Genomic DNA, 22,169 nt, shown 5'->3' with positions numbered 1-22,169 from the left:
TTCGATAGATCCACATGTATCATCAAACTTACTCCCACTATGATTTGTAGCACCCTTGATGCAAAAATCGCTTCGTCAGAAGATTTATTTATCCTTTCGCGTTTCTGTCGAAAATAATTGCAACAGGAGCTGTTCATATTATTTCGCCAACATTGTCAGAAAATTGAAACAATACGTTGTTAGCGATGAAAAGAAGAAAGGAATACGATACATAATCGAAGGTAAAAGTAAAAACGCGATAGAAACACAAATGTAGTTACACGATAATATTTTGTAGCTCGTTTACAGGGCTTAATCTGTAAAAGATATAATCGATAACTATCTTTTTTATATTACTGCACAGTTCTAGTTACATAATTATCGTAGTACGAGCTAAATATTTAATACCTCAGAAATAGCAACCATTTTCGTTCGTATTATAAATTTTGATTGCTCCATTCTTATACCACGTGTCATTTAATTAATTCATATTCAATCCGCTTTCACAAAGGAAACACGTGGCAATTTCGAATGTAAAATAAAATTTTTTGACGGTAGGAAACGTTCTGGCAGGGTATATAAAGATTTTGGATCTTTTATATCCAGGAGCGTCGTGCACGAAGCGTTCTCCATATCGGAGAGCCTTTAAATATTAATCTTCCCTGGAAGAAGAGAGAGAATATAATCTGGCTGTATTTTTCTCTGGTGCGCACGATGTTTGCACCAAAAATTCTTTTCCACCGGTACGCGGAGCGAACTTAACCAGAGTAAACAGTTGTTGTGTTCCTTCTAAATCCTTGCGCGTCCCGCTGCTCTACGTGTATTCCGCTCCTGCGCTATTGTAGGTAATATATGGCGGTGCGGTTTGGCATGAGGTCGAGAACGTAATATTTGAAGAACAGACGCAATGTTAAAGCGTTAGGACGGAACTCGTGTTTAATACCAGATATTACCACGAAATGGCGTCCGCGTAAGACTGCCGGAGATTTAATGAAAAGGAAGTGCCATTTGTTAAGGACATTTACATAGATATCCTGCAGATAGAAGTTTGTAATTACTTTCGAAGTGGTGAATTTAGTGCTCCTCGTGGTTTGATACATTTAGGTAATCTTACGTACGTCGTATTGCGAATGTTCGCTTAATTTTTTAGTATCCGGAAATGGGAATAGGAAAATTATCAGGGTAAGTGTTGTTAATTGATCTTCTGTTTCTTTTGTATTTACGCCAAACGCTACAATTGTTCTCGTAATTGGCGGATGATGGTATAATTGTTATTGGTTTTTATAGAAAGACGTATATTAATGTCTAACGAAATATTTACCAAGTCGATGAAAATAATATTATTTGATTTGGAAGGAGAATGTAAAATTATTTTACTTTCTACAGGCTTATAAAATCGATAACGTGAAGTTACAATAATTAGGTATAAATAAATAAAATTGTTTGAAAAAATAGACGAATAAGAGAATTTAGCTTGGTTACCGATGAACTATTTAACGCTTTACGTGAAAAAAAGTATGAGCAAAAGGCTTGATGCTTACAGTACTTTTATGCAATACAAGTTTCACAATTAAAATTTTAAGACACTTGTTTCATCGAAGAGCCGCGAAAGATATTTCAACGAGTAATTCTTAACGATTGAAATACTGAAATGTTACATGGAAGTTCCTTAATTACGAAACTTACCGCGAAACAACAGAATTACAACGCTCTAGTTTATTTCTTCCATGACAAGAACAGTTCCTCTACGACGTCGGAGTAAATCTTATAAAAGAGCTGTCCGCTCCACCGGACTTCACGTAGTTAATTTCAGCTGTATCCATCTATCTTCATCTGGAAAACGAGAACGATTGAACTCGTCTTGCGTTTCAACATCGTTCACTTAACGCCAGATAAAGAATACCGTTTCGCAAGAAATTTCTTCTTTAATCGGACGTAGCGAAAAGACAACCAATATTTATTGTATATCCTTAAAGCTCACCCGAAATTGTAAAGATGAGCGAGGGATAAAATACGCTGTATGAAAAAAATAGTTTAATAAAATGTAGTCATAGCAGATAAAAATTGGCGTTGGCCAACGTCTCATTCATCGCTGGGCAAACTGGCGAAGGACAATGGGGAGACAATAAGGTACGAAGCACCTTCACGACGGTGGCAATTCTGAACATTACAAACAATTCTGAATCGACAATGTCTGTGTCTTTGTATCCTTCGAAACGATGTATGTGTAATTACTGTCATTTTCGTATGATGTAGGATATAGGCGATCCATTAAATTAACCGGTGACTTCAAGGATAAAACTAACTTCAACTAATGATAAAATTAACTTCAATGATAAAAGTGGAAACGCGTGGCAGTATTTTACCTGTAGCTTACCTCCGAAGCAAGATCAAAGTCAAAGTATTAGCTATAACATAGAAAATTAAAAATCAAGATGTTCCGCGTCTGAAACTGCTGTCTTGAAAGGGCAAACACAAGATACATTGTACCGGGCCAAGTTCGGATCAGTTTACCGTGACGGAAGCCAAGTCGGAAGGTCATCTTTACTCGGCGGGAAGTCGAGTATACCGCAATGCAGTTCAGGACACTGTATATCCCGTGTACCGTGTACCGTGGTCCCATATCCTTCGTCTGTTTCTGTGCACATAATGCTACTAGCATCCGATCTACATACAAAACTCCTAGTGACTTGAGACAGCGGTTGACCGACGCAAAGAGCAACTTCTAGTTGGATGGCTGGTCAACATCTTTTGTCGAAAAGCAACATGCATAAACATCAAATTGATTACGGATGGATAATTGTTCTCGTTTGTCTGCAGCATGGAAAGCGTCGATTCCTTTGTTCTAAGTTCGTCTATCTTATAGAGTGTGTATAAGAGTAAAAAGTAAAAACAGGGAACAAAATGATATTCTATTATAGCGTTATTGTTAGCTGCGAATTAAACTTATCATCTACGGTTGGAACCGTAGGTTCAAATCTCTATAGAATTTTAGTTCCATCTCGTAATGAAGAATAATGTTTCTAAAACGTTCCTTTACGCGTGTTTCCTGCTCATAAATTTTCCGCCTTCAACGAAACAAGATTTATAATGCAACCTGCGTAACACCTTCAACCCTATGTACTTATTTGACGTTAAGCTAAAAGTTTCGTAACTAAAAATCAAAAACTAATAGGGAAACTTATGAAACTCCAGTTTGATGAAATATCTTCTGGCGATAAGAACCTATACCGTGTACTTTTAAAGTTGTTCGCTGCTCCCGTTTTATACACATGCCGCAAATGCGAGAAAAGAAAGAAACATCTTGATATCGCTATGATTATTAAAATTAAATTAGCGCAGCACGGTCGCAACACGGTATGGTATAATTAATTTAATAAATATTTCATTTAACGAAAATGACATGCGACACGTTTCGTACATTTCTGTACCATAAATGTTGCCCTCTCAATGAAAGACAACGTGAAACGCCCGCTTGTAGAGAGTTAATAATCCAAAGTAAGGCTCTTTTAAAACAAATCCGGCGACGTTCTCGTGTTGAACCAACGTGCATACGTGTGTGATGAAAGCGGGAAATGTTGTACACTGCTCTTTCGGGATACGCGGGTAGATAACTAGAAAAGGAGCAATGCCAATTAGCACCCGTTATATTTATATTTTCTTTCGCTGTTCCTCCTGCTCTTTCTTTCCCGCCACCCCCTTTCTTTCTTTCGTCTCTCGAGTTGTTCGTTAATGCGAATAATCATATTTCTCAGAATTTAGGTACAATGTACTGTGTGATAAACCCAAATATAATGTACACATTACCTGAATATAATGTGCGACATTATTAAATACAGAAAATGAGCGTAACATACGTGAAACTCATTATCTGAACATGTTGTATGTAAATGGGGACATGTTGAGTGGAATAATGTTCAGCGGCATACACCACTTTAGAAATAACCTAGCCGAACCTAAATCAGACTTGATATTACGTTGAGTGAAATTATGTTTTGAAGTTGCTTACAAATTGTTGTTCTAAATTATACATTTCTATGTTTCGTTTCCCGATAATTTTACTATATTAAGTAAAATTTGAGAAGAAGCAGCAATTATCTACTTAGATAGTATCAACTGGGCATTTTTCTATATCAATCGGAGAACTGTTTTCGCATATTAAAGAGCATTCTAACATAGGACAATTTTAAGCTGATTCCCTTTCAAATTTTACGAGTCCTATGGAACACGTAGCGATTTCAAAGTTTTAGTTGATAATGTAAATCCTTCGAAACGGGAAATTCTACGCTAAAATAATTTTTACTTCAACCATTCTCTCAAAACTTTCTTCAAGCGATTCCCTTTAACGTCCCATCGTACAATCCTTTTCATCAAAATGAAGGCCATCGACCCTCGTTTCATATATGTATACTCTACAACAACTCATTACCGATTTTCATAGTACCTTGGCATAGTAACGGCGATTAAAGATCAAAGAAAGAAAAAATTAACGACCGTAGGAACGGGCAGGAATAATTTAGTGACGCGTGGTGGTTGTCGCGTTTCGCGTGCTTTGGCTCGTACACGCCAAACAATAGACTTGCCGAGTAAGCCGCTCGTAGGCGCGACGATACACCGGGGCTATCCTCCTCGAAGATGGCTGAGATGCTTGCGACGGGACGCTCGACCATTATATCGGTGATTATATCGGTGGATGCTGATAGCGGAGAAAATGGAAGCTCCGCGTCAGCATTCGAGGCCAGACTCTTCAACGGCGTTGTAGTTCGACCTCTTCAACGTCGCTGCCAGTCGAACAATACCAGCTGTGAGTATTCGGAATTTGCGCGAAGTATCGTCGACCAATTTACTCCGAGAAGAAAAGATGAAAAATAAAGAGGAAAGAAAAGTTGTTGGCGACAGCAATGTCTTATACAATGAGTCAGGAAAGTATTTGAAGATTTATCGTAGAAAACTTTTGCGAATATATTGTGCGTATACGCGAAAGTTTCCTGTAGAAGAGGAAAAAGATGATTTGTAGTTGTGGAAAGTTATACAAAGGGACGATTAAATTGAGCAAGTACCGATGGTAATCGCTTAAGTGGAATGATAAGATTGCGAACTGTGGGTACTTAATGCATTTATGCGTCGAGGATGCTTTGAATATTGGTTAAAATCGATTCAGCTTTGCGCGCTGTGTTTCAGAGAGCTTAAAGGTAGAGTATGCGTAACTTGGTTAATGAGACGAGAGCTCTGTTCTTTATATAGGTTAAGTGGGTTAAATTTTCTGAAGCTATTAGGAAATAAAATTCATATTTCCTGTTTTTGATGTTCATCCGTAGCTAATAAAACGAAATAATAAAGCTAATCTGATAACTGCTTTTGGAAATCGGTAAAATTGAAATCAACGATAAGGGTAGTAGAATTTCATTTGTACGAACCCGTCACAGGACAAACAATGTATTTAACTATGATTTTTGTTCGTGCAATAAGCTTCAGCTGGTCGAAATTCATCTAACCGAACGCCGACTAAAATTTTTCCAAATAAATGGAGTACATACGTATCCAGCTCTGCTGCAGTGTAAAATAAAAATTCCTTAACAAAAGAATTATCACTGTTTGAAATTTTCAATTACGCAGGAGTACTTTAATTTAATTGCAGGGAATTGGATCGCGCAAATGTGAAAACACCTTTTTCACTCGCTCCGCTTAAAACTATAATTTAATCCGTTATAAAACTTTCAGCAAGATAAGATATGTATTAATTTCGTAATTGCATTTATGCAAGGAAAAAAAAAGGGACCATGCAAAATGTGGTATTTAATGCATTCCCGAGAGGCCTGAAGTTGACACGTCCGACCAAGCACTTTGGCGACGCGTGATTGACGTTTTCGGATAGTAATAAGCCGTACGTGCCAGTAGCATGGCGGCCACACAAGAGTCGTCGTAGCGAAATGCAATTATTTCGCGAATTTCTCGCAAAATCAGTTTTTCGTGCGATATATCAACGTTGCATTTTTGCTACTTTTTTTCTCACCTTTGCTCAATTTTTTTTTCGTTCTTCCTTTTACATCGATTTCGAGGAGATATATCGACATCGTTAAAGAGAGAACCATTCGTTCTTTTTGATTCCAGATTATTGACATTCTGCTATCTGGCGGCTCTGAATTGCTGGTTACTACTGTGCCCAGCAACGCTGTCTCACGACTGGCAGATGGGATCTGTTCCTTTGGTCGCCTCATTGGCGGATACCAGAAACCTGGCCACCTGTCTATTCTTCGGTGGTTGCTTGATCCTAACTTACAAAGCCTTCACAGATTTCGAGGTAAGCGCGCGAATGACGAATGAAATTTGGCGGTGACATGCATAAATCGAACGTAAGGTTTGACACGAGTCGAGTTATAACGAGATTGGAAATTAATCCTTTACCGCAATCTTAGTCTAGATATTTGAAAACTGTGAATCTGTAAAACGACAAATATTCAGGCTATGCATTTTTTTACAATCATTAGGGCATAAATGCACATAACGGTATTTATCGAACTCGAAATTTCTACGACGCGTAAACTTCAAACTTTCACACGGTGTTGAACCCAATTTTTCCCGGGCTGTTTACAATGGACGCATCGTCACTGGAGCATTTCGCTACCATCTGTCTTCCTAATACCCGTTAAAGGGCAACGTAACAAAATTACATCGTCCTGGGCCGTGGTGGGCGATTAATAGCGCGAAATTAATAACTCTCTCTGCCTGGTTCTATTTTCACGAAACGTTACGTTACATTTTCTGGCCGTCTACGTGGTTTGCGAAAAGAACGTTGGCTAATTGAACGGACCTCGAAGTAACAGCTCCCTGTTGCCGATATTGAACACGCTACGCGCACGTAACAACAAGCAAAGTTAAATGACCAGCCAGTTATTGTCCGCAAGAAGTCATTCCACCGCTAAACGCTTCGGCCACGAATGCGCCGAGCAACGAACCGCAAAGTTTTGCCGTGGTCCCCGCAGGCGACCCAGCCTATGATGAAGTTGTACTTGCCTCGAGAGTCATAAAGAAAGTTTCGTTGGATGGCACGAGCGGACACATACCTCTGGCGAAGGGAACCCTGTTCACCTTTCCGTTTTCCGGATCATTCATCAGTAATGTAGCTGAGCGTTCACCACAATGACCCCTTTAAGCTTCAGCTGGCAGAGCCACTTTTCTCTAAAGAGGCCATATCTGTGTTGTTTTAACTTCGTCTTATTCTCTCTCTCACTCTCTCTTTTTATCTTCGAATTTCTATTCTACACCATCCACCGGCATTTGCCAAGAGAATGGCAGGTAGAAACTGGGTGTGATCAAGGCACTGCGTGACACTGTACAGCGACGTTGATGGAACCGCAGGGAGAGGATGCCTTCTTCGAAGAACGAGGCTTGTTCTCTTTCGTCGTTGTCGTGATAATCTTTGTGCCTAACATCCGATTTGAAGGACGTTTCTGTAATAACGCCTCTCGGCATTGTTCTCGAGGCTGTATTGTCTGGATTCAGCGCACATCTTTGACACACTTTCGCGCCAAGACAGCGGTTGATGCTACGTGGTTGGAATACAGAGATCGTTCGAGGAACGTTGCGGGGGAGACTCTTGCTTGATCGACAAATGGATTTCCGTTGTAAAAGGTTTCAGCTTTTTGTTCTATTTATTTCTTGTGAACATTTTCGAGAAATACCCGATTTATATTTAACATGTTTTCTATTAATGTCACACGTATGAAGATTAATTTTAAGATTAAGATTAATTTACATTCAATCTCTGTACAATATACTTGTTTTACAGTATACTCTGTACAGTATACTTGTTTTTAATTAATGTAAATTCACTATGTTTTCTTTCACTTCCCAAGTGTTGAAATCAAGATTAGTTTATTATTTTTTTAGTTTGCCGCAGGATTAAGCCGGTGTTTTGTTTATGAAATATATTGTACGGTATTGGAGTTGTACCTCAATACGTTAAATACGAGCAAAATACGTACAAGCAACAATTTTATCACTGGGGATCATTAAATGTTCTATTGTTGATTTTTCCCCAGAAAAATGGGGCCAGTGATCCGATCTTCTGCTTGCAGAAGATATTAAATTTTTCGAAATTCTCTTGCAAATATAAATCTCGTACGTACATAGTCGTTTCTCTGTAAAGTATGATTTACGTTCTCGGTTAATCCTTTAGAAGAGAAGACAATATTTTTACGAAATATACAAAAATATTGCGAGAATATGCAGTATATCGACACAATTTATGTTATAGAAGGAACTTTTAACAAGATGAATTCCGATTTTAAACAATGCAATGAGATATCGCAAAATTAAAGACAAACTTAACAATGCTGAATTGATTATTCTACGAAATAAAACACGTATTATATTTAAAACACAAAAGGCAATAATCTCGATGAATTAAAAGGATTTAATTTAAATATTTTCTAAATAAGGAAACTAGTGAGTTCATATGAATTGTAAAGGGAGTATCCAAATGTACAATATTATTAATAAAAAGAATATAAAAATGTAAATCAAAGAATACAGACAATTATAAATATGTGTCTAAAAACGAGTAGAAGTGAAGAGGAAGAAAGAGAGAGGTAAATTAATATTTTAATAGAAAATGTTCATATTCTTTGCTGAATCAATATGAGTATAAATCTACGATGGTTTTACGGAGATATGCAAATATGCCGGACAGTAATTTTCCCGTTTATCCCGTTGAACGCATTGAAACGGGCAACGAGCGCACACAGCTGCTGATCACGAAACTGCTGACCCGAAATTGATTCGCGCCTAACACATCTTTGAAATACGCAACGACAACTGGCCGCTGTTACCTCGCATTTACACATTTCCCTTCCCTGTAATCGTTTCATCGTCTATCCTCCTTCTTTCACGGCTATTTACTCGCGTTACTCATGATAAATGGTGGTAATTTCGGTATAAAAGAGAAAAAGAAGAAAATAATATGGCAGATCGTTGCCCTCGATCGCTTAAAACGTATTTTAATGAAAACAGATGGATAAATGTTTTACCGAGTCGAACATTTCATTGAAATTAAAGCAATCTAATTGTATTTGTGATACAATTACTTTTGACTTGTGTAAAATTATTGAAATAATTTGTTGGAATATTTATAAGGAAAATAATTAATTTTGCTGACAAGACGATAATCATGTATGAAAGACAAGGAAACATCACATGAATATTGCGTTACACGTTACGTTGCCTTTTATGCGATAAGTTCTACAAAATTGAAATTAAATGTATTAATTTCGCTTTTATAAATAGACGTTATCGATTGGCGTACAGAAACGTTTATAGCTTTATCTGCAAAGTTACAGATCACCTCAAATCTGTAAAACTCTCTCAGTTTCGAAACGACGCTGTCACTTATCATTGGAGTTTAATTTTCCCGAAAGAAATTTTGTTCCATTTTTTATACTGCCAGAAGTATAGCGAGTCTCAGTTGCGTAAAACATGTACATGTGCGTCTGTATGTACTTTTATTATATTATAATAATATACATATTATAGTATAGTATAGTATATTATAGTATAGTAATATGGTAGTGGCGAATTAAATAGTAATTTCATACAACTGAAGGTAATTTTTATTATTGATGTATACATATATATGTATTTACAATTCGATCTTTTGCATAATAGCACAATTGATTTTGCTTAATGTTTCAATTGTTTAATACTTTAATTAGTTAATTAATGAGAAGTGTTCAATGGCTTACGAAATGTACCTATACTTTTCTCTGTTATGCTCTATTGATTGTATGACATCGTTAATTAACGTTAACGAGAACAAGTGCAAACTTTACGTGTGACATCGATCTCTTAATATTTCGAGAGCATATTTCTTATATTTTTGATTCTTTGATGGAAATATATGTCTGTCGAATAAATTACTAACATTATGATAACTCACTGACAACTACTAAGCATATGAAATAACAAATATTCTAAATTGAATCGTTTGTTACGTAGCCGACGAGCCACTTTTGATTCGATTTCTGTTGAATATATTAACTATGCTATCGTAAATATTCTTTGAAATCTCGTCACTGGTTACGACGAGAGGTTCCATATTTTCTACGTGTGCGATTTTTACGGGCCCTTCAGAAGTTTGTTTCACTATATAAACATCCACTTTGTCTTCATCTGACTCCTATAGAAGCAAAATGAAAATATAAAATCTATTAGCTTATAATTATATTATAAATATAAAATATTTCTACTCTCTAATGAAATGTCATTTTTTGGAATATTTGTCTTGGTTTACTTGATATAAAATTTGATACCAAAAATATTATTGGAGTTAAAGTCTTTGCCATAATATTTTTAATTTAAAGAGTGTACGTATTTCAGACTTTGTGATTGACTGTATGTTCTGGTCCATTTATGGGTTTTCCTGTTGAAACTTTGATTTTGATCTTACTACGATTTTCGAATTTTTATATATCAATATCTTTTTTCTTTTAACGATCGAAGTGGTAGTCGACGCCTTAAGAGAACTTTTAACATACAATTGAAACGAGAAATTGCGCATACCAATAGCTCTATTATATTTTGCTCAAACTTGAAAAAATATTTAACGTTAGGAAAATACAATTGGTTTCAAAATGACCGAAAAATCGCAGCTAACTAATAACATAAAATTTATTTTGAAATTTTGAATAATGAAAATCATCGAGCGTATTAGCTTCTTCAACTGTGCTTACCTGAAGCATACTCGCAGATTCATAGCTTTTGCTTATCACATTGACTACGTTTGATGGTAGCACGTCGGTCGATACATCGTACGTGCTTGAAACTTCGTTATCCCATGCATCATCTTGAAAATGTGTAAACAGGGAACTAGATCTGAGGATATCGCATAAATTGTTATTCACATCTTCGGTCTCCAAAACTTTATCTAAGGTCTTATACGACGAGAACTTCACTGATGTCGCAGATTCTGCTTCATCGGAATGCGATTTAAACTTCTTCGAAGATACAGGACTGGACGATTCGCTTTTATTCACGATTTCTGCCCATGATTTTGCCAACTTTTCCGAACTAGGTTGCAGTTCCTTTACGAATTTAGCGTCTGGAATTTCTTCGCTGTCTCGGCCGGATAATATCGTTCCAGAAACACGAGACAAGGGGTTGTTCGATTTCGTGCTTTTTTCTTTCTTTTCGAAAGAACGATGTGCGTCTGTAGAGTTTCCAATCACTGGGATATTTGAGAGCGCATTTACTCCACGCGTATTTACTTCTGGTCTTTCTTCAAAAATTGTGAATAACGAGGACTGATCGGGAAGTTCAGAAATTGGAAGTGTTTTTCCATCTTTTATAAATTGAGTAGATTCGTTTTCTACTGTATTTTCACTATTCGCTATAGTTTTCAAATTGTGTCGATCAATACTTTCCTTTGAGTCAGTTTGAGCTCTTAATTCGTTACGTAAATTACTGTGAACAGTACTAGATGTATACTGAGATTTGTTCGATATATCAGAGTCAGTATCTTCTTTTGTATCGTGTATCGAGTGTTTTGGCATTTTCGATTCGTAAGTTATTCTCAGTGGCTCAAGTACCACTAATTCTGGGTCCTGGTATTGACTGTGTAGATCATGTTCAACGTTAGATGTAAAGTAAGATTCGACCGGTATGTCAGTATCGATATTTTCTTTTGAATTGTCTTCTACACTTGATTCGTGAATAACTTTCTTCGAATCATTTAAAGTTGCAGCTGAGTCCTTAGGTTTATTATGCAAACCGCTGTTAGTAGTATTCCATGTGGAGTAATATTTTCCTGATAAATCAGAGCCAGCATCTTTTTTCGAATCAAAACTCGATTTATTGTCTATATTTGATTTATAAAGTACTTTCGCTAACTCATCATTAACGCTTATGGGTGAATCATTAGATTCGCTATGTAAATCACTGTAAGGTTCGGTTGACATAATTGAGTCAGCCTCTTTGTTCGAATCTAATTTTCTAGTTAAATCTTCTTTGAGCTTAGGCTTTGTCTCATCATATATACTTGATTTGTATGTCAATTTCTTTGGATCACTTACAACTAGGGTTAAGTCCTGGTCTTCGTTATGCAAATCATTCTTATCGGCGCCAGATGCATAGCGAGGTTCGCCTGATATTCCAAAGTCAATCTTTTCTCTTGAATCAAGTTTTGACTCATCTTGTATATTCGATTCGTAAGTCATCTTCAGTGGATCAATTACGATTAGAGTTGGTTCCTGGTACTCACTATGTAAATCATACTTATTAGCGTTTGATGTATAATAAGATTTTACTGATATATCAGAGTAAGCATCGTCTTTCAATGTGAATTTTGATTTATCTTTTACTTTTGACCCATAACTCACTTTCTTTGAGTCACTTGCACTTATAGCTGGGTTTTTAGATTTATTATGTGAATTACTCTTAACAGCATTGGTCGTATAATGAGATTCGGCTGATATACCAGGGTCCGCCTTTTCTTTTAAATTTAGTCCCGATTCATCTTGAGCATATGATTCATAAACGACTTTGTTTGAGTTACTTATACTCGCAGCTGGATCCTTGAGTGTATTGTGTAAATCACTCGCAATAGCGTTAGATGTATAGTCAGATCCCATTGATACGCTAGAATTTAGTCCCGATTCATCTTGAGCATATGATTCATAAACGACTTTGTTTGAGTTATTTATACTCGTAGCTGGATCCCCGAGTGTATTGTGTAAATCACTCGCAATAGCGTTAGATGTATAGCCAGATCCGATTGATACGCTAGAATTTAATCCCGATTCATCTTGTGCATGTGATTCATAAATGACTTTGTTTGAGTTACTTGCACTCATAGTTGGATCCCTGAGTGTATTGTGTAAATCACTCGCAATAGCGTTAGATGTATAGCCAGATCCGATCGATACGCTAGAATTTAGTCCCGATTCATCTTGTGCATATGATTCAGAAATGACTTTGTTTGAGTTACTTGCACTCATAGTTGGATCCCTGAGTGTATTGTGTAAATCACTCGCAATAGCGTTAGATGTATAGCCAGATCCGATTGATACGCTAGAATTTAGTCCCGATTCATCTTGTACATATGATTCATAAACGACTTTGTTTGAGTTACTTATACTCGTAGCTGGATCCCTGAGTGTATTGTGTAAATCACTCGCAATAGCGTTAGATGTATAGCCAGATCCGATCGGTACGCTAGAATTAGTATCATTTTCGGAATTGAGCCATAATTTTTGTATTTTTGATTCGTAAGCCAATTTCAGTGGCTCAGTTACTGTTAGGGTTGGATTTTGGTATTGATTGTGTATGTTATTTTCAGTAACATTGGATGTATAATAAGATTTTATTGATGTCCCAGAGTGACCCACTTCTTTTGAATTTAGCTTCAATTCATCTTGTGTATTTGAATCATAAGTCATCTTCTGTGGATCATTTATATCCAGAGCTAAGTCTTTGTATTTATTCTGTAAATCATTCATAATCTTATCGGATGTGCTATCAGGTCTGATTAATATTTCAGAATCAATGTCTTCCAAGTTGCTTGATGTGCCGTGTATCTTTGGTTTATAATGTTCTTTTAATGATATTTCATCGTTACCCTTCGAATCTGTAATTTCCATTGGATTTAACTGGTTCCAACTAACATTACGTCTATCAGGATCTTCTAAGTGATTTTCGCTTGAAATATGCTTATCTCCCGCTTTAGTATACGTTTCCTCCTCCTTTTCTAAGATATTCTTCTGTTGTTGTTCCTTTGCTCGAGGAAACTCAGTTACCGCTATTTCAGCTTCGGTTAAAGCTTTCTGTATCTGTGTTTCTTTTCCGTCTTCGGGTATTTCATACAAATTCTCCTCGGACTGTGATATTCTCTGTTCAGATAGATGTAATTTATCTTCGTAACTTTCTGATTCCTGAGTTGCCTTCCCTTCAGATGTTTCTTTATTTAGCTCGTGAAGTTTGATTTTTGTTCGTGCTTCCGAAGATTCGTTATTTTTCTTAGAACTATTATCACTCATATGTGATCCTTTTATTTCGTTGTTCAAATTTTGCATATCATTTGCTTTGTTTAAAAGAAGTTTCAATAGAGGATTCTTCTCTTGTTTACTATTTTTCAACAAATTATCCTGATCTTGTGTAACATCTGTAATGGTTGATATCTTTGGTTTATAGTCTTCGTCATTAATATCCAAATCTGAATATTTTTCATTTAGGTCGTACTTTTGATCCAATATATCAGTTGCATCCGTATTTTTTATATTCTCATTCTCTCGCACGCCTAATAGATCATTCTCGTGCGAAAGATCTATGTTTTCCTGTCTCTTGGCATTTACCTCGCCGTCTATCCTGTAGTCACTTTCGTTAAGTGACACGCTTGCATATGACGTGTTCACAATACTGTTCATAAATTTATTGTCCTGTATTGTTCCCATATGTCCATTATTGCTTTCGACAGAAATGTCGTTAAATCCATTGAAAATATTTTCAGCTACTTTCTCTGCTTCATCGCCTCCCAACCTTTTCATATTGTTGTAAGTGATATCATATCCTCTCTCTTTCGGAATATTTTCTACTTTGTCTGTTGAACTTTTAACTTTTTCATTCGACACTTTTACTATTTCAGATAATTTCCTTTTAGGATCTAATTTGGATAAATACATAGTGTCAGGATCGTAAGTCCCAGTGCTAAGAGTTTCTTTGTGTATCCGACTAGCTTCGACCAGTGGGTCTTTGTATCTTTCGTTATCGGTCCAATTAAGTGGACGTAGCGTGGCTGCTTCCAGTAAACGAGATGTAATTGTATTTTCGTGCATGTCTGGAGAGCGAGTTTCGCTGATATTCAAAGCAGGTTGAGTACTCGTTTCGGAGAACGCTCCGAGTACTTCGTTTTCGATTAATTGCCGCTCTGCAGATGGCGTCGTGTACTTGTCATTCACTTTCGTATGGAGCTTGGTAATTTCATCTTCTTTCGATCTCGTTTCACCCGAACTCGAATTGTTCAACGTTTCGTGTTGCTTCTTCCCCAACTTGTCATTCTTCTGGAAACTTTCGCCGCTTAAATCGGACAATACAACTTTATTCTTCGACATTTTTAGCGTGTTCGCCGTAGGTGATGACTCTTTACTTTCTCTGGCGGCATCATTACTCTTAGTCACCTCGATGCTTGTGTTGGATCCTTCTACGGGCGCTTTCTCTTTATTTAAATCCCACGTAATCGATTCACTTTCGTTCAAAGAATCTTTTTGTTCGGTTTCTTTGGCGTACGGGTCGTTTAATCTACTTTTGCCTGTCGTTACAGCTTGTTTCTGCGTAATACCTATCGAAGACTCGTTACTCCTTCCAGATATATCGATTTCTGATTCTTTCGTCCGATCTTCCTTGTCGCTTTTATTTATTTTCTCATATTCAACAAAATTACTACCATTCCCTTCGTTTTTATAGTAACTCATAATTTCTGCAGAATTTTTAGTCGTTAATAATCTAACAACGTTCGAAAGATTTCCTTCGAGGTTGCCACTGTCCAGTTTTTCATCTGTTATCGTAGAATTTCTTTCTTCATTTTCTTCTCCTATCTCGGTACTGCCGCTGCTTATAACTGACAAATTACTAATCATTTTCAAATCGCTGTGTTTAGACGAATGATCTTCAGCCGTGTTACGTCCCGTTATTTCCTCTTTCTCCGTTTCTTCTTCGGATCCTTGATTAATTGCAGTCGATGATATATTATCTTCTCCGGAGATGCCGCTATTACCGGAGAACTTGGAACTCCAAGCCGAGAATGATTCAGTCGCTTGTTCCAAGTTTACATCATTTGCCACTACTTTATCTTTGTGTTTCCCTAGAAGATCTAATTCGTTCGTTTTAATTAATGATTCGGTTGAAGTATCGATATTTGAATTTAATTTCGAGGCTTCGTCTATTTCCTTTTTCGCATAATATTCCTTCTCCGGATTTTCAATTTTTGTTAATGCAGCATCGATGCTTTCACGGTCAGACTTTATATATTTCTGACTGCTTTCATCAGGATCGATAGTTTCATGATCGGTCTTATCAATGAAAACTGGAGGATTAGTAATACGTACATCTGAGAAGTTACTTTCTTCGTTTGAATTATAAAATACAGATCCGATTTCTTCTGGCCTCTCCTTTGACGAAGATTCTTTAGACTCGTCACTTAAAAATCCAGTTAGATTAATAACCGATTGATCAGCTGTGTCGTTCAATGTCTCCAAAGTATTATCATATTTTTCTTTGGTACCACCAAACACGTGTGTTTCCTTCGCTGTCTTCAATTCTTCTCCATTGCTTGTACTACTATTCGAAAGTGATAAACCCTCTATAATTTCCTTTTTCCCTTCTTTAGCTTCCTTTCGCGTATTTTCACTCGACACTCCTTCGAACGTTGCCATCTTATTTTTTCCAGGTTCGTTCTCTTCTAAAGATACTTCGTGAACTGCAGGTGAAGGATTATTATCCTTGTTAAGTCTATCAGAATATCTAAGCGCGTGAACATCTGTATTACTTAATTTGCCGAAATTCGCGCGAATTTCGATTTGATCTTCATCAGGGGTTGCAGACGTGTCATTTTCGCCTATGCGAAACTCTTTGTTTTCATCTTGTAGTTTCGCAACGTGTGCTCCGATAGTCGCAGTAGAGAATTCGTCGTTTCCTTGAGGATCTGTGGGACTTCCTGTTCCAGTACTGATACTCGTTGCTTGATTTATCTCCGAGTCGGGTAACAATGTTTTCTCACTGTTCTCGTACTCTTGCAATATTTCATTAATTTTATTCGCAGAATTGTCCTTTTTGGAAATAATAATATTGTCATTGGGAAATTGATTGCTTTCAATATTTAATGTTTTTATTCCGTCAGTCTGATATTTCGATAATTTATTTGGTTTACGTTCTTTCGTACGTATAATATGTTTTTCATTATTTTCCAATGGTTCGGTGTTATGAATTTCTTGATAAATTCTTCGATCGTTAAACGGTTCTTTCTCCTTGGTATTTGTTTTTGCTGATAACACACGAGCTCTATTATTCTTTTCGTGAATTCCAGCGTTTACAAATGGTCCCTCTTCTGCAATGTCTGTTATTCCTGATAACGTACGTTCTGCTTGTAATTGCGTTCTTTTTACTAATACGTTATTTTCTTCCATCGATGACGCATTTTCATCGAATATTTGATTCGACTTTACGTCTTTTTTATCGTTATCTTCGGAAGTATCACTCTTTATTTTGAAATCTCTCTTTCCGAGAATTTCTTTACTCAAAGACAACTTTTCATGCTCTTCTTCATTTTTACTACTCGTTTCGTTCGTTCCTTCGTCGACGGACGATAGTCCTATTCCCTTCGTCGTATCTGCTTCGTATTTTCTTTTATTTGTTACGATGTGATCCTCTTTCAGCTTATATTTACCGCCGGATGCTTTATCAGCACTTATATCTTTGTATATTGCTCCTTCGTACGAAATAACCTTCTCATTTTCTTTATTTTTATTTTCAATTATTCCACGTTCTTCGTTCACGTTCAAAGATTGTTTACCAGACGTTATTTCATATTCTTTTTTTCTCGATTCACTTTCTTTATTCGAAATTTCAAACGCTTCGTCATGAGTGGCACGTAAGTCTTCGTACTTGTACCTAACGTCATTGTTCCAGGGATCTTCTTTAAATATTTCATCGTCTTTAGCCTTAACGATTAAGTTTTCGTCAGTTTCATATTGCTTGTATTTTACGTATTCCTTTATGTCCTCTTCAAGGTTTTTATTTATTTCCTCGTCATTTTTATTAAATTCATCCTTTTCCTTCTCCGAGGATTCTTTGTCTTGTTGCACAATTTTCTTCCCTTGTTTTATATTTATTTGTGTATCGCGTGGATCAAACTGTTCGATATTTTTATCGTTTTTCGTTGAAATTTCATCCGAAATCAGTACCAGATTGTCTTGGCGGAACTGTGGCTTGAATACTTCAACCGACGGTTTAAATTTCTCAGTTTCTACGTTCATTGACCCAGATTTATCTTCCCGTGTTACTATCGGATCGTATTCTGTTTCGCCTCGATTTTCCGGGCCTACTTCCTTTTCTTTCAAATGCCCCGCTTCAAATTTGTCATTGTCCACATTTCGTTCCTCACTTTTTCTCTTCTGTAAATCTTCCGACTCAAATTTCTGCCCTGCTACATCCCACGGCCCAAAGTTCAATTTTACGTTACCTATCTGCGAACTTTCTGCTTGAAGAAATTTTCTTTTCGCTGAAATTTCCGGATCAAATTTTTTCCTTTTCAGACCTTTCGACTCCAATTTATCTCCTTCATTCACATCTTGTAACCGAAGTTTCTTCCCTTGCGAATTCTCAACTTCAAACTTTGTTTTCTTCGTGCCTGAAATATCATGTTCCTTCTTTTTATTACTTTCTTCTTTGGACTTCTCTTTCTCTACATCTTCTAATCCAAATTTTCCTCTATTTATATCGTCTCCTTCGAGATCCTCTTTGTTCCTTACTTCGGATTTCTGCATTCGTAAATTTTCTTCTGTAGAATATTTCCCCCTTAAATATTTCATCTTAAATTCTGTATTCTTCACGTTCTCTATCTCAAACTCGTTACTATTTACATCAAACTGGAATTCTGCTGTTTCAGGATCCACCGCTTCGTGCTTCTTCTCTTTTGAATTTCCCATATCGGACTTGTCTTCTCGAGATTTCACATCGGCTATCGCCTCCTCTCTTTCCTCTAAAGATGTCCGTTCGAGTTTAACATTTTCATCAGAATCCAGCGCGTAATCGGCGCTATCTGCCGATGAAACATTACGTCCCTCCATCTCGCTCTGCTGCCCATCGTCGTTCAACGATTTTCTTCGTTCTTCGTTTTCAGCGCGCATCTCTTCGGTAGACGTTGATTTCGTTTCAATACGCTCGCGATGTTTCACACGGCCACGTTTGTTTGCATCCACGTGAATTGATGTTTCAGCTGCACTCTTCTGTTTATCATATTCCTGTTGAATACCTTTGCGAGTGTTTGTCGTCGGGGATTCGTCGATACGCCAGGAATTCAACGAAAGATTCTTCTCATTTCCCTGGTACAGATTTTGCCGTCTCTGCATCTGCTCTCTCAGGTCCGACGATTCATCTAACAATTGCGGTATTTTTAATTCCGAAGAATCTTTTTTCTCTTGCGTTGTCACGATCGACTTTTCCTTTTCCATCGATATCATCTTTTCATCCATTTTGTTCCTTGCGCGTAGAATATCGATGCTTTCATTAAAATCTGATTCATCATTCGGGAACGTTGAATCTCGATACGATTCCTGTGTTTCCTTCTTAATTAACTTGCTGTCCTGTAAACTGGATTTTACATCTTGATACGATTCGTCCTGTATTTCGTTGCTAATTAACTTCCTGCCTTGCATATTTTGATCCACTTTCATCGAGTTTGATTCATCGACTGTCTTCGATTCTTTATCCTTTTTCTCCTGTCTCGAACCGTCTTCCCACTTCGTTCGCAAAACAAACGGATCCGAAATGAAAAGCGATTTATCGCTCGAAGGTCGTTTATTTTGGTTCGTTTTATCGTGTACTTGAAGTATTTTCACAGGTAGTTCTGCAGTCGAGAGTTTATCACTTCCCACTACGCTGTTCATTGTGTTATCGATTGAAATATCATCAAATAATGTCTCTTCATTTTTTATGTCAACGTTGACTTTCGGATCACGGTAATTACCGTCTTCGTTCCTATGTTCGTCATTTTTTATCAAGCGTTCTTTATTCGGCTGTGTATCCGAATCATATTCTCCTGCTTCTTCCAAACGTGATCCAAAAGTTTTCTTATATTTTTCTTCGCTTCTATCTGAACCATCTTTTCCTTTCATCGGTGATTCAGCATCTGTTCCGTATTTTTCTTCGGTTGTACCTGAACCATCTTTGCTTGCTTCTTTCACTCGTGATTCAGGATGTTGTTTTTTGTATCTGTCTTCAGTCTGTTTCGTGATCCAAGACGTTTTTGTTAATTCACCAGAATATCCCGTGTTTCTGTTCTCGTTCGAAAGAGACGATTCGTATCTTTTACCGAACGCGTCCTTTTTATCAATTTCCATATTTTCGTTATGCTGTAGGAATTGTTTCGCGTTTAGAAATTTCGTGTCATCGACCCATTTTTCATTCTGTATTCCTAGATCGTAACTCGCGTTTGACGTTCTCAACAGCGATTCCGTGAGTCCCATTCCTGATCTGAATGGCAACACGAAGGAGAGCCAATCGTCGCCAAACGCGTTGTTTCGGAATTTTCCCATATTTTCCGATTTCACGGTGCTTAATTGCGCCTTGGCATTCGCCAGAATCTTTTGAACCTCGTCCTCGTTGTCGAGATTTTCCGTTAATACCATGTAGTCCGAAATACGGTAGTCTTGTAGCGATCTTCGTTGACGATCTTCGTGCGATTTGCGAAGAGTAAAGTCGGACTTTTCTAGCTTTGGTCTCAATAAAGAGATTAGAGGCGAGAAATTTCTTGTTTCTCTAGCAGATTCCTGTATTTGAGTAAAGATCAATGTAAATAATAGGGATTTTTCTTAGAAATCAGATATTTTTGGTTTTTGTCGATGTTTATTACGGAATTTTTACAACAGTAGAAGATCGCGGTTGAAATTCATTAAGAGTCATTTTTCGTTTTTGTATCGAAGAACAATTTCCAAATTCAACGCGTTGTCAACAAATTCAATATTAAAACTATCTTTTATTTAATTTTGGTATTAAATATGCGTTATTGTGAGCCGCTTGAATATTTGAAAAATATTAATGACATTAATTATATACGCGGATTAATATTAAATAAGTTAATAATTATCATAACAACAATGCTACTCCTTTATTTTTATAAAACTCTTATGAAGAAATTTTTAGAACATCAGGATGTAGAGATTTTTTAATACACGAAAATTGATATAACAAATTGAAAAAGTGCATGTAGTACCGAAACATTTAATATATCAATATCGCATTCTCAAATTAAACAAACTAAGGGTAGAAATTGAACGAATTACGATCATGGAACGGAACACTACTTCTCTTCTGATAGAAATATTTCTGAAATATTTCAAAAAATCACCATAAGTACATCGGCAGATTAACCAAATCTATGCCATAGCATAGAATCTTCCATCGTCAGTTTAAGATCTTCACGTCTAACATGTAATTATATTTACAAAGATTAATTATATTTTTCGCTATTCCATGCTACAATTCGAATATTTAATAATATAAAATCCAATTGACAAAGTGACAAATCTCTTAATCGAAATCATTTTGTTCCCTATTCGGTAATGAAAAATTGCTGAAATATTCCAAAAAGCTGCATAAGTACGTCGGCAGATTAACCAAATCTATGCCATAGCATAGAATCTTCCATCGTCACTTTAAGATCTTCACGTCTAACATGTAATTATATTTACAAAAGGTAATTGTATTTTTCGCTATTCCACGCTACAATTCGAATATTTCACTATAAAATCCAATTGACAAAGTGACAAATCTCTTAATCGAAATCATTTTCTTCCCTATTCGGTAATGAAAAATTGCTGACGAAACTTCAAATATCACGGCGGTGAGATTAAAAAGGAAAGAGCGCGACATTCGTTTGCTCGTCACTTCAAAGATTTATTTTTCAATGAATCCGACAAACCGGAAGAAAATCAAACGGTCCGCTGTCGGACGCCGAGAAGCCTTTTGATCATCCGCAGCGCGTCCAAACATACCTGTCTATCCGCGAGGCGAAGAAGCAACCCTCCCCAATCAGTTCCGCTCGAAGCCTCTTGCACTGATCCCATTTCCCACCGGGTTAATCCAGCCTCGTTCGCTCGTGATTTCTGTCGTCCATCCTCCAAAGAACTCTTCTTTCCTTCAACATCGTTGGATATAGTTTCCTCGTCGACGATGTTCACGCGTTCTAACCACGTTTCCGGGCCCTTCTGTTCCACTATGTTCTTGTTCGACGTTTGACTTGAAACTTTAGACGAGACAATAGCGAAAAGGAGCGATGAAAGAATCACTGGTATCTTCATCATCGTTGGAACTTCGGACACTATTATTCGTTATTGCTGATACGTCGATTATATACTCCGCTGGCAATTGTGCAAACAGTCTGCTGAGAACGCGTACGTCGAATATATACGAATGTTGTTCCAGACTAA

At 36.9% G+C, this 22,169-nt stretch overlaps 2 protein-coding genes across 6 annotated transcripts in view; one reads left to right on the top strand and one right to left on the bottom strand.

Moving 5' to 3' along the window:
• Positions 1 to 22,169, top strand: part of LOC138188207 (protein O-mannosyl-transferase TMTC1) — a 276,538-nt gene that overhangs the window by 203,864 nt on the left and 50,505 nt on the right. For all 5 annotated transcript variants that reach the window (XR_011175430.1, XR_011175425.1, XM_069129792.1 and 2 more), the window contains exon 7: positions 6,091 to 6,280. Coding sequence is in view for 3 of the 5 variants with exons in the window: in XM_069129792.1 (XP_068985893.1) it covers positions 6,091 to 6,280 (190 nt within the window). In the remaining 2 variants the exon portion in view is untranslated. The remainder of the gene's footprint in view (positions 1 to 6,090; positions 6,281 to 22,169) is intronic.
• LOC138189658 (repetitive organellar protein) lies at positions 9,965 to 22,043 on the bottom strand. The gene is made up of 3 exons (XM_069131739.1): positions 21,735 to 22,043; positions 10,707 to 20,510; positions 9,965 to 10,153 (listed from the first exon to the last, which is right to left on the bottom strand). The coding sequence occupies exons 1-3, from the start codon at positions 22,041 to 22,043 to the stop codon at positions 9,965 to 9,967; spliced, it is 10,302 nt and encodes a 3,433-aa protein (XP_068987840.1).

This window comes from Bombus flavifrons, chromosome 2, assembly GCF_040668555.2.
Source record: "Bombus flavifrons isolate JBK064 chromosome 2, iyBomFlav1_principal, whole genome shotgun sequence".
In the NCBI taxonomy this organism is placed as follows: Eukaryota; Metazoa; Arthropoda; class Insecta; order Hymenoptera; family Apidae; genus Bombus; species Bombus flavifrons.
This window is presented reverse-complemented; position numbering and strand designations above follow the sequence as displayed.

Coding starts and splice junctions, on each gene's coding strand:
- LOC138189658 (XM_069131739.1), bottom strand. CDS start 22,043: ATGATGAAGATACCAGTGATTCTTTCATCGCTCCTTTTCGCTATTGTC. Junction 20,511..21,734: donor TTCGCCTCGCGGATAGACAG/GTATGTTTGGAC, acceptor ACTCAAATACAG/GAATCTGCTAGAGAAACAAG. Junction 10,154..10,706: donor AATCTGCGAGTATGCTTCAG/GTAAGCACAGTT, acceptor TTGCTTCTATAG/GAGTCAGATGAAGACAAAGT.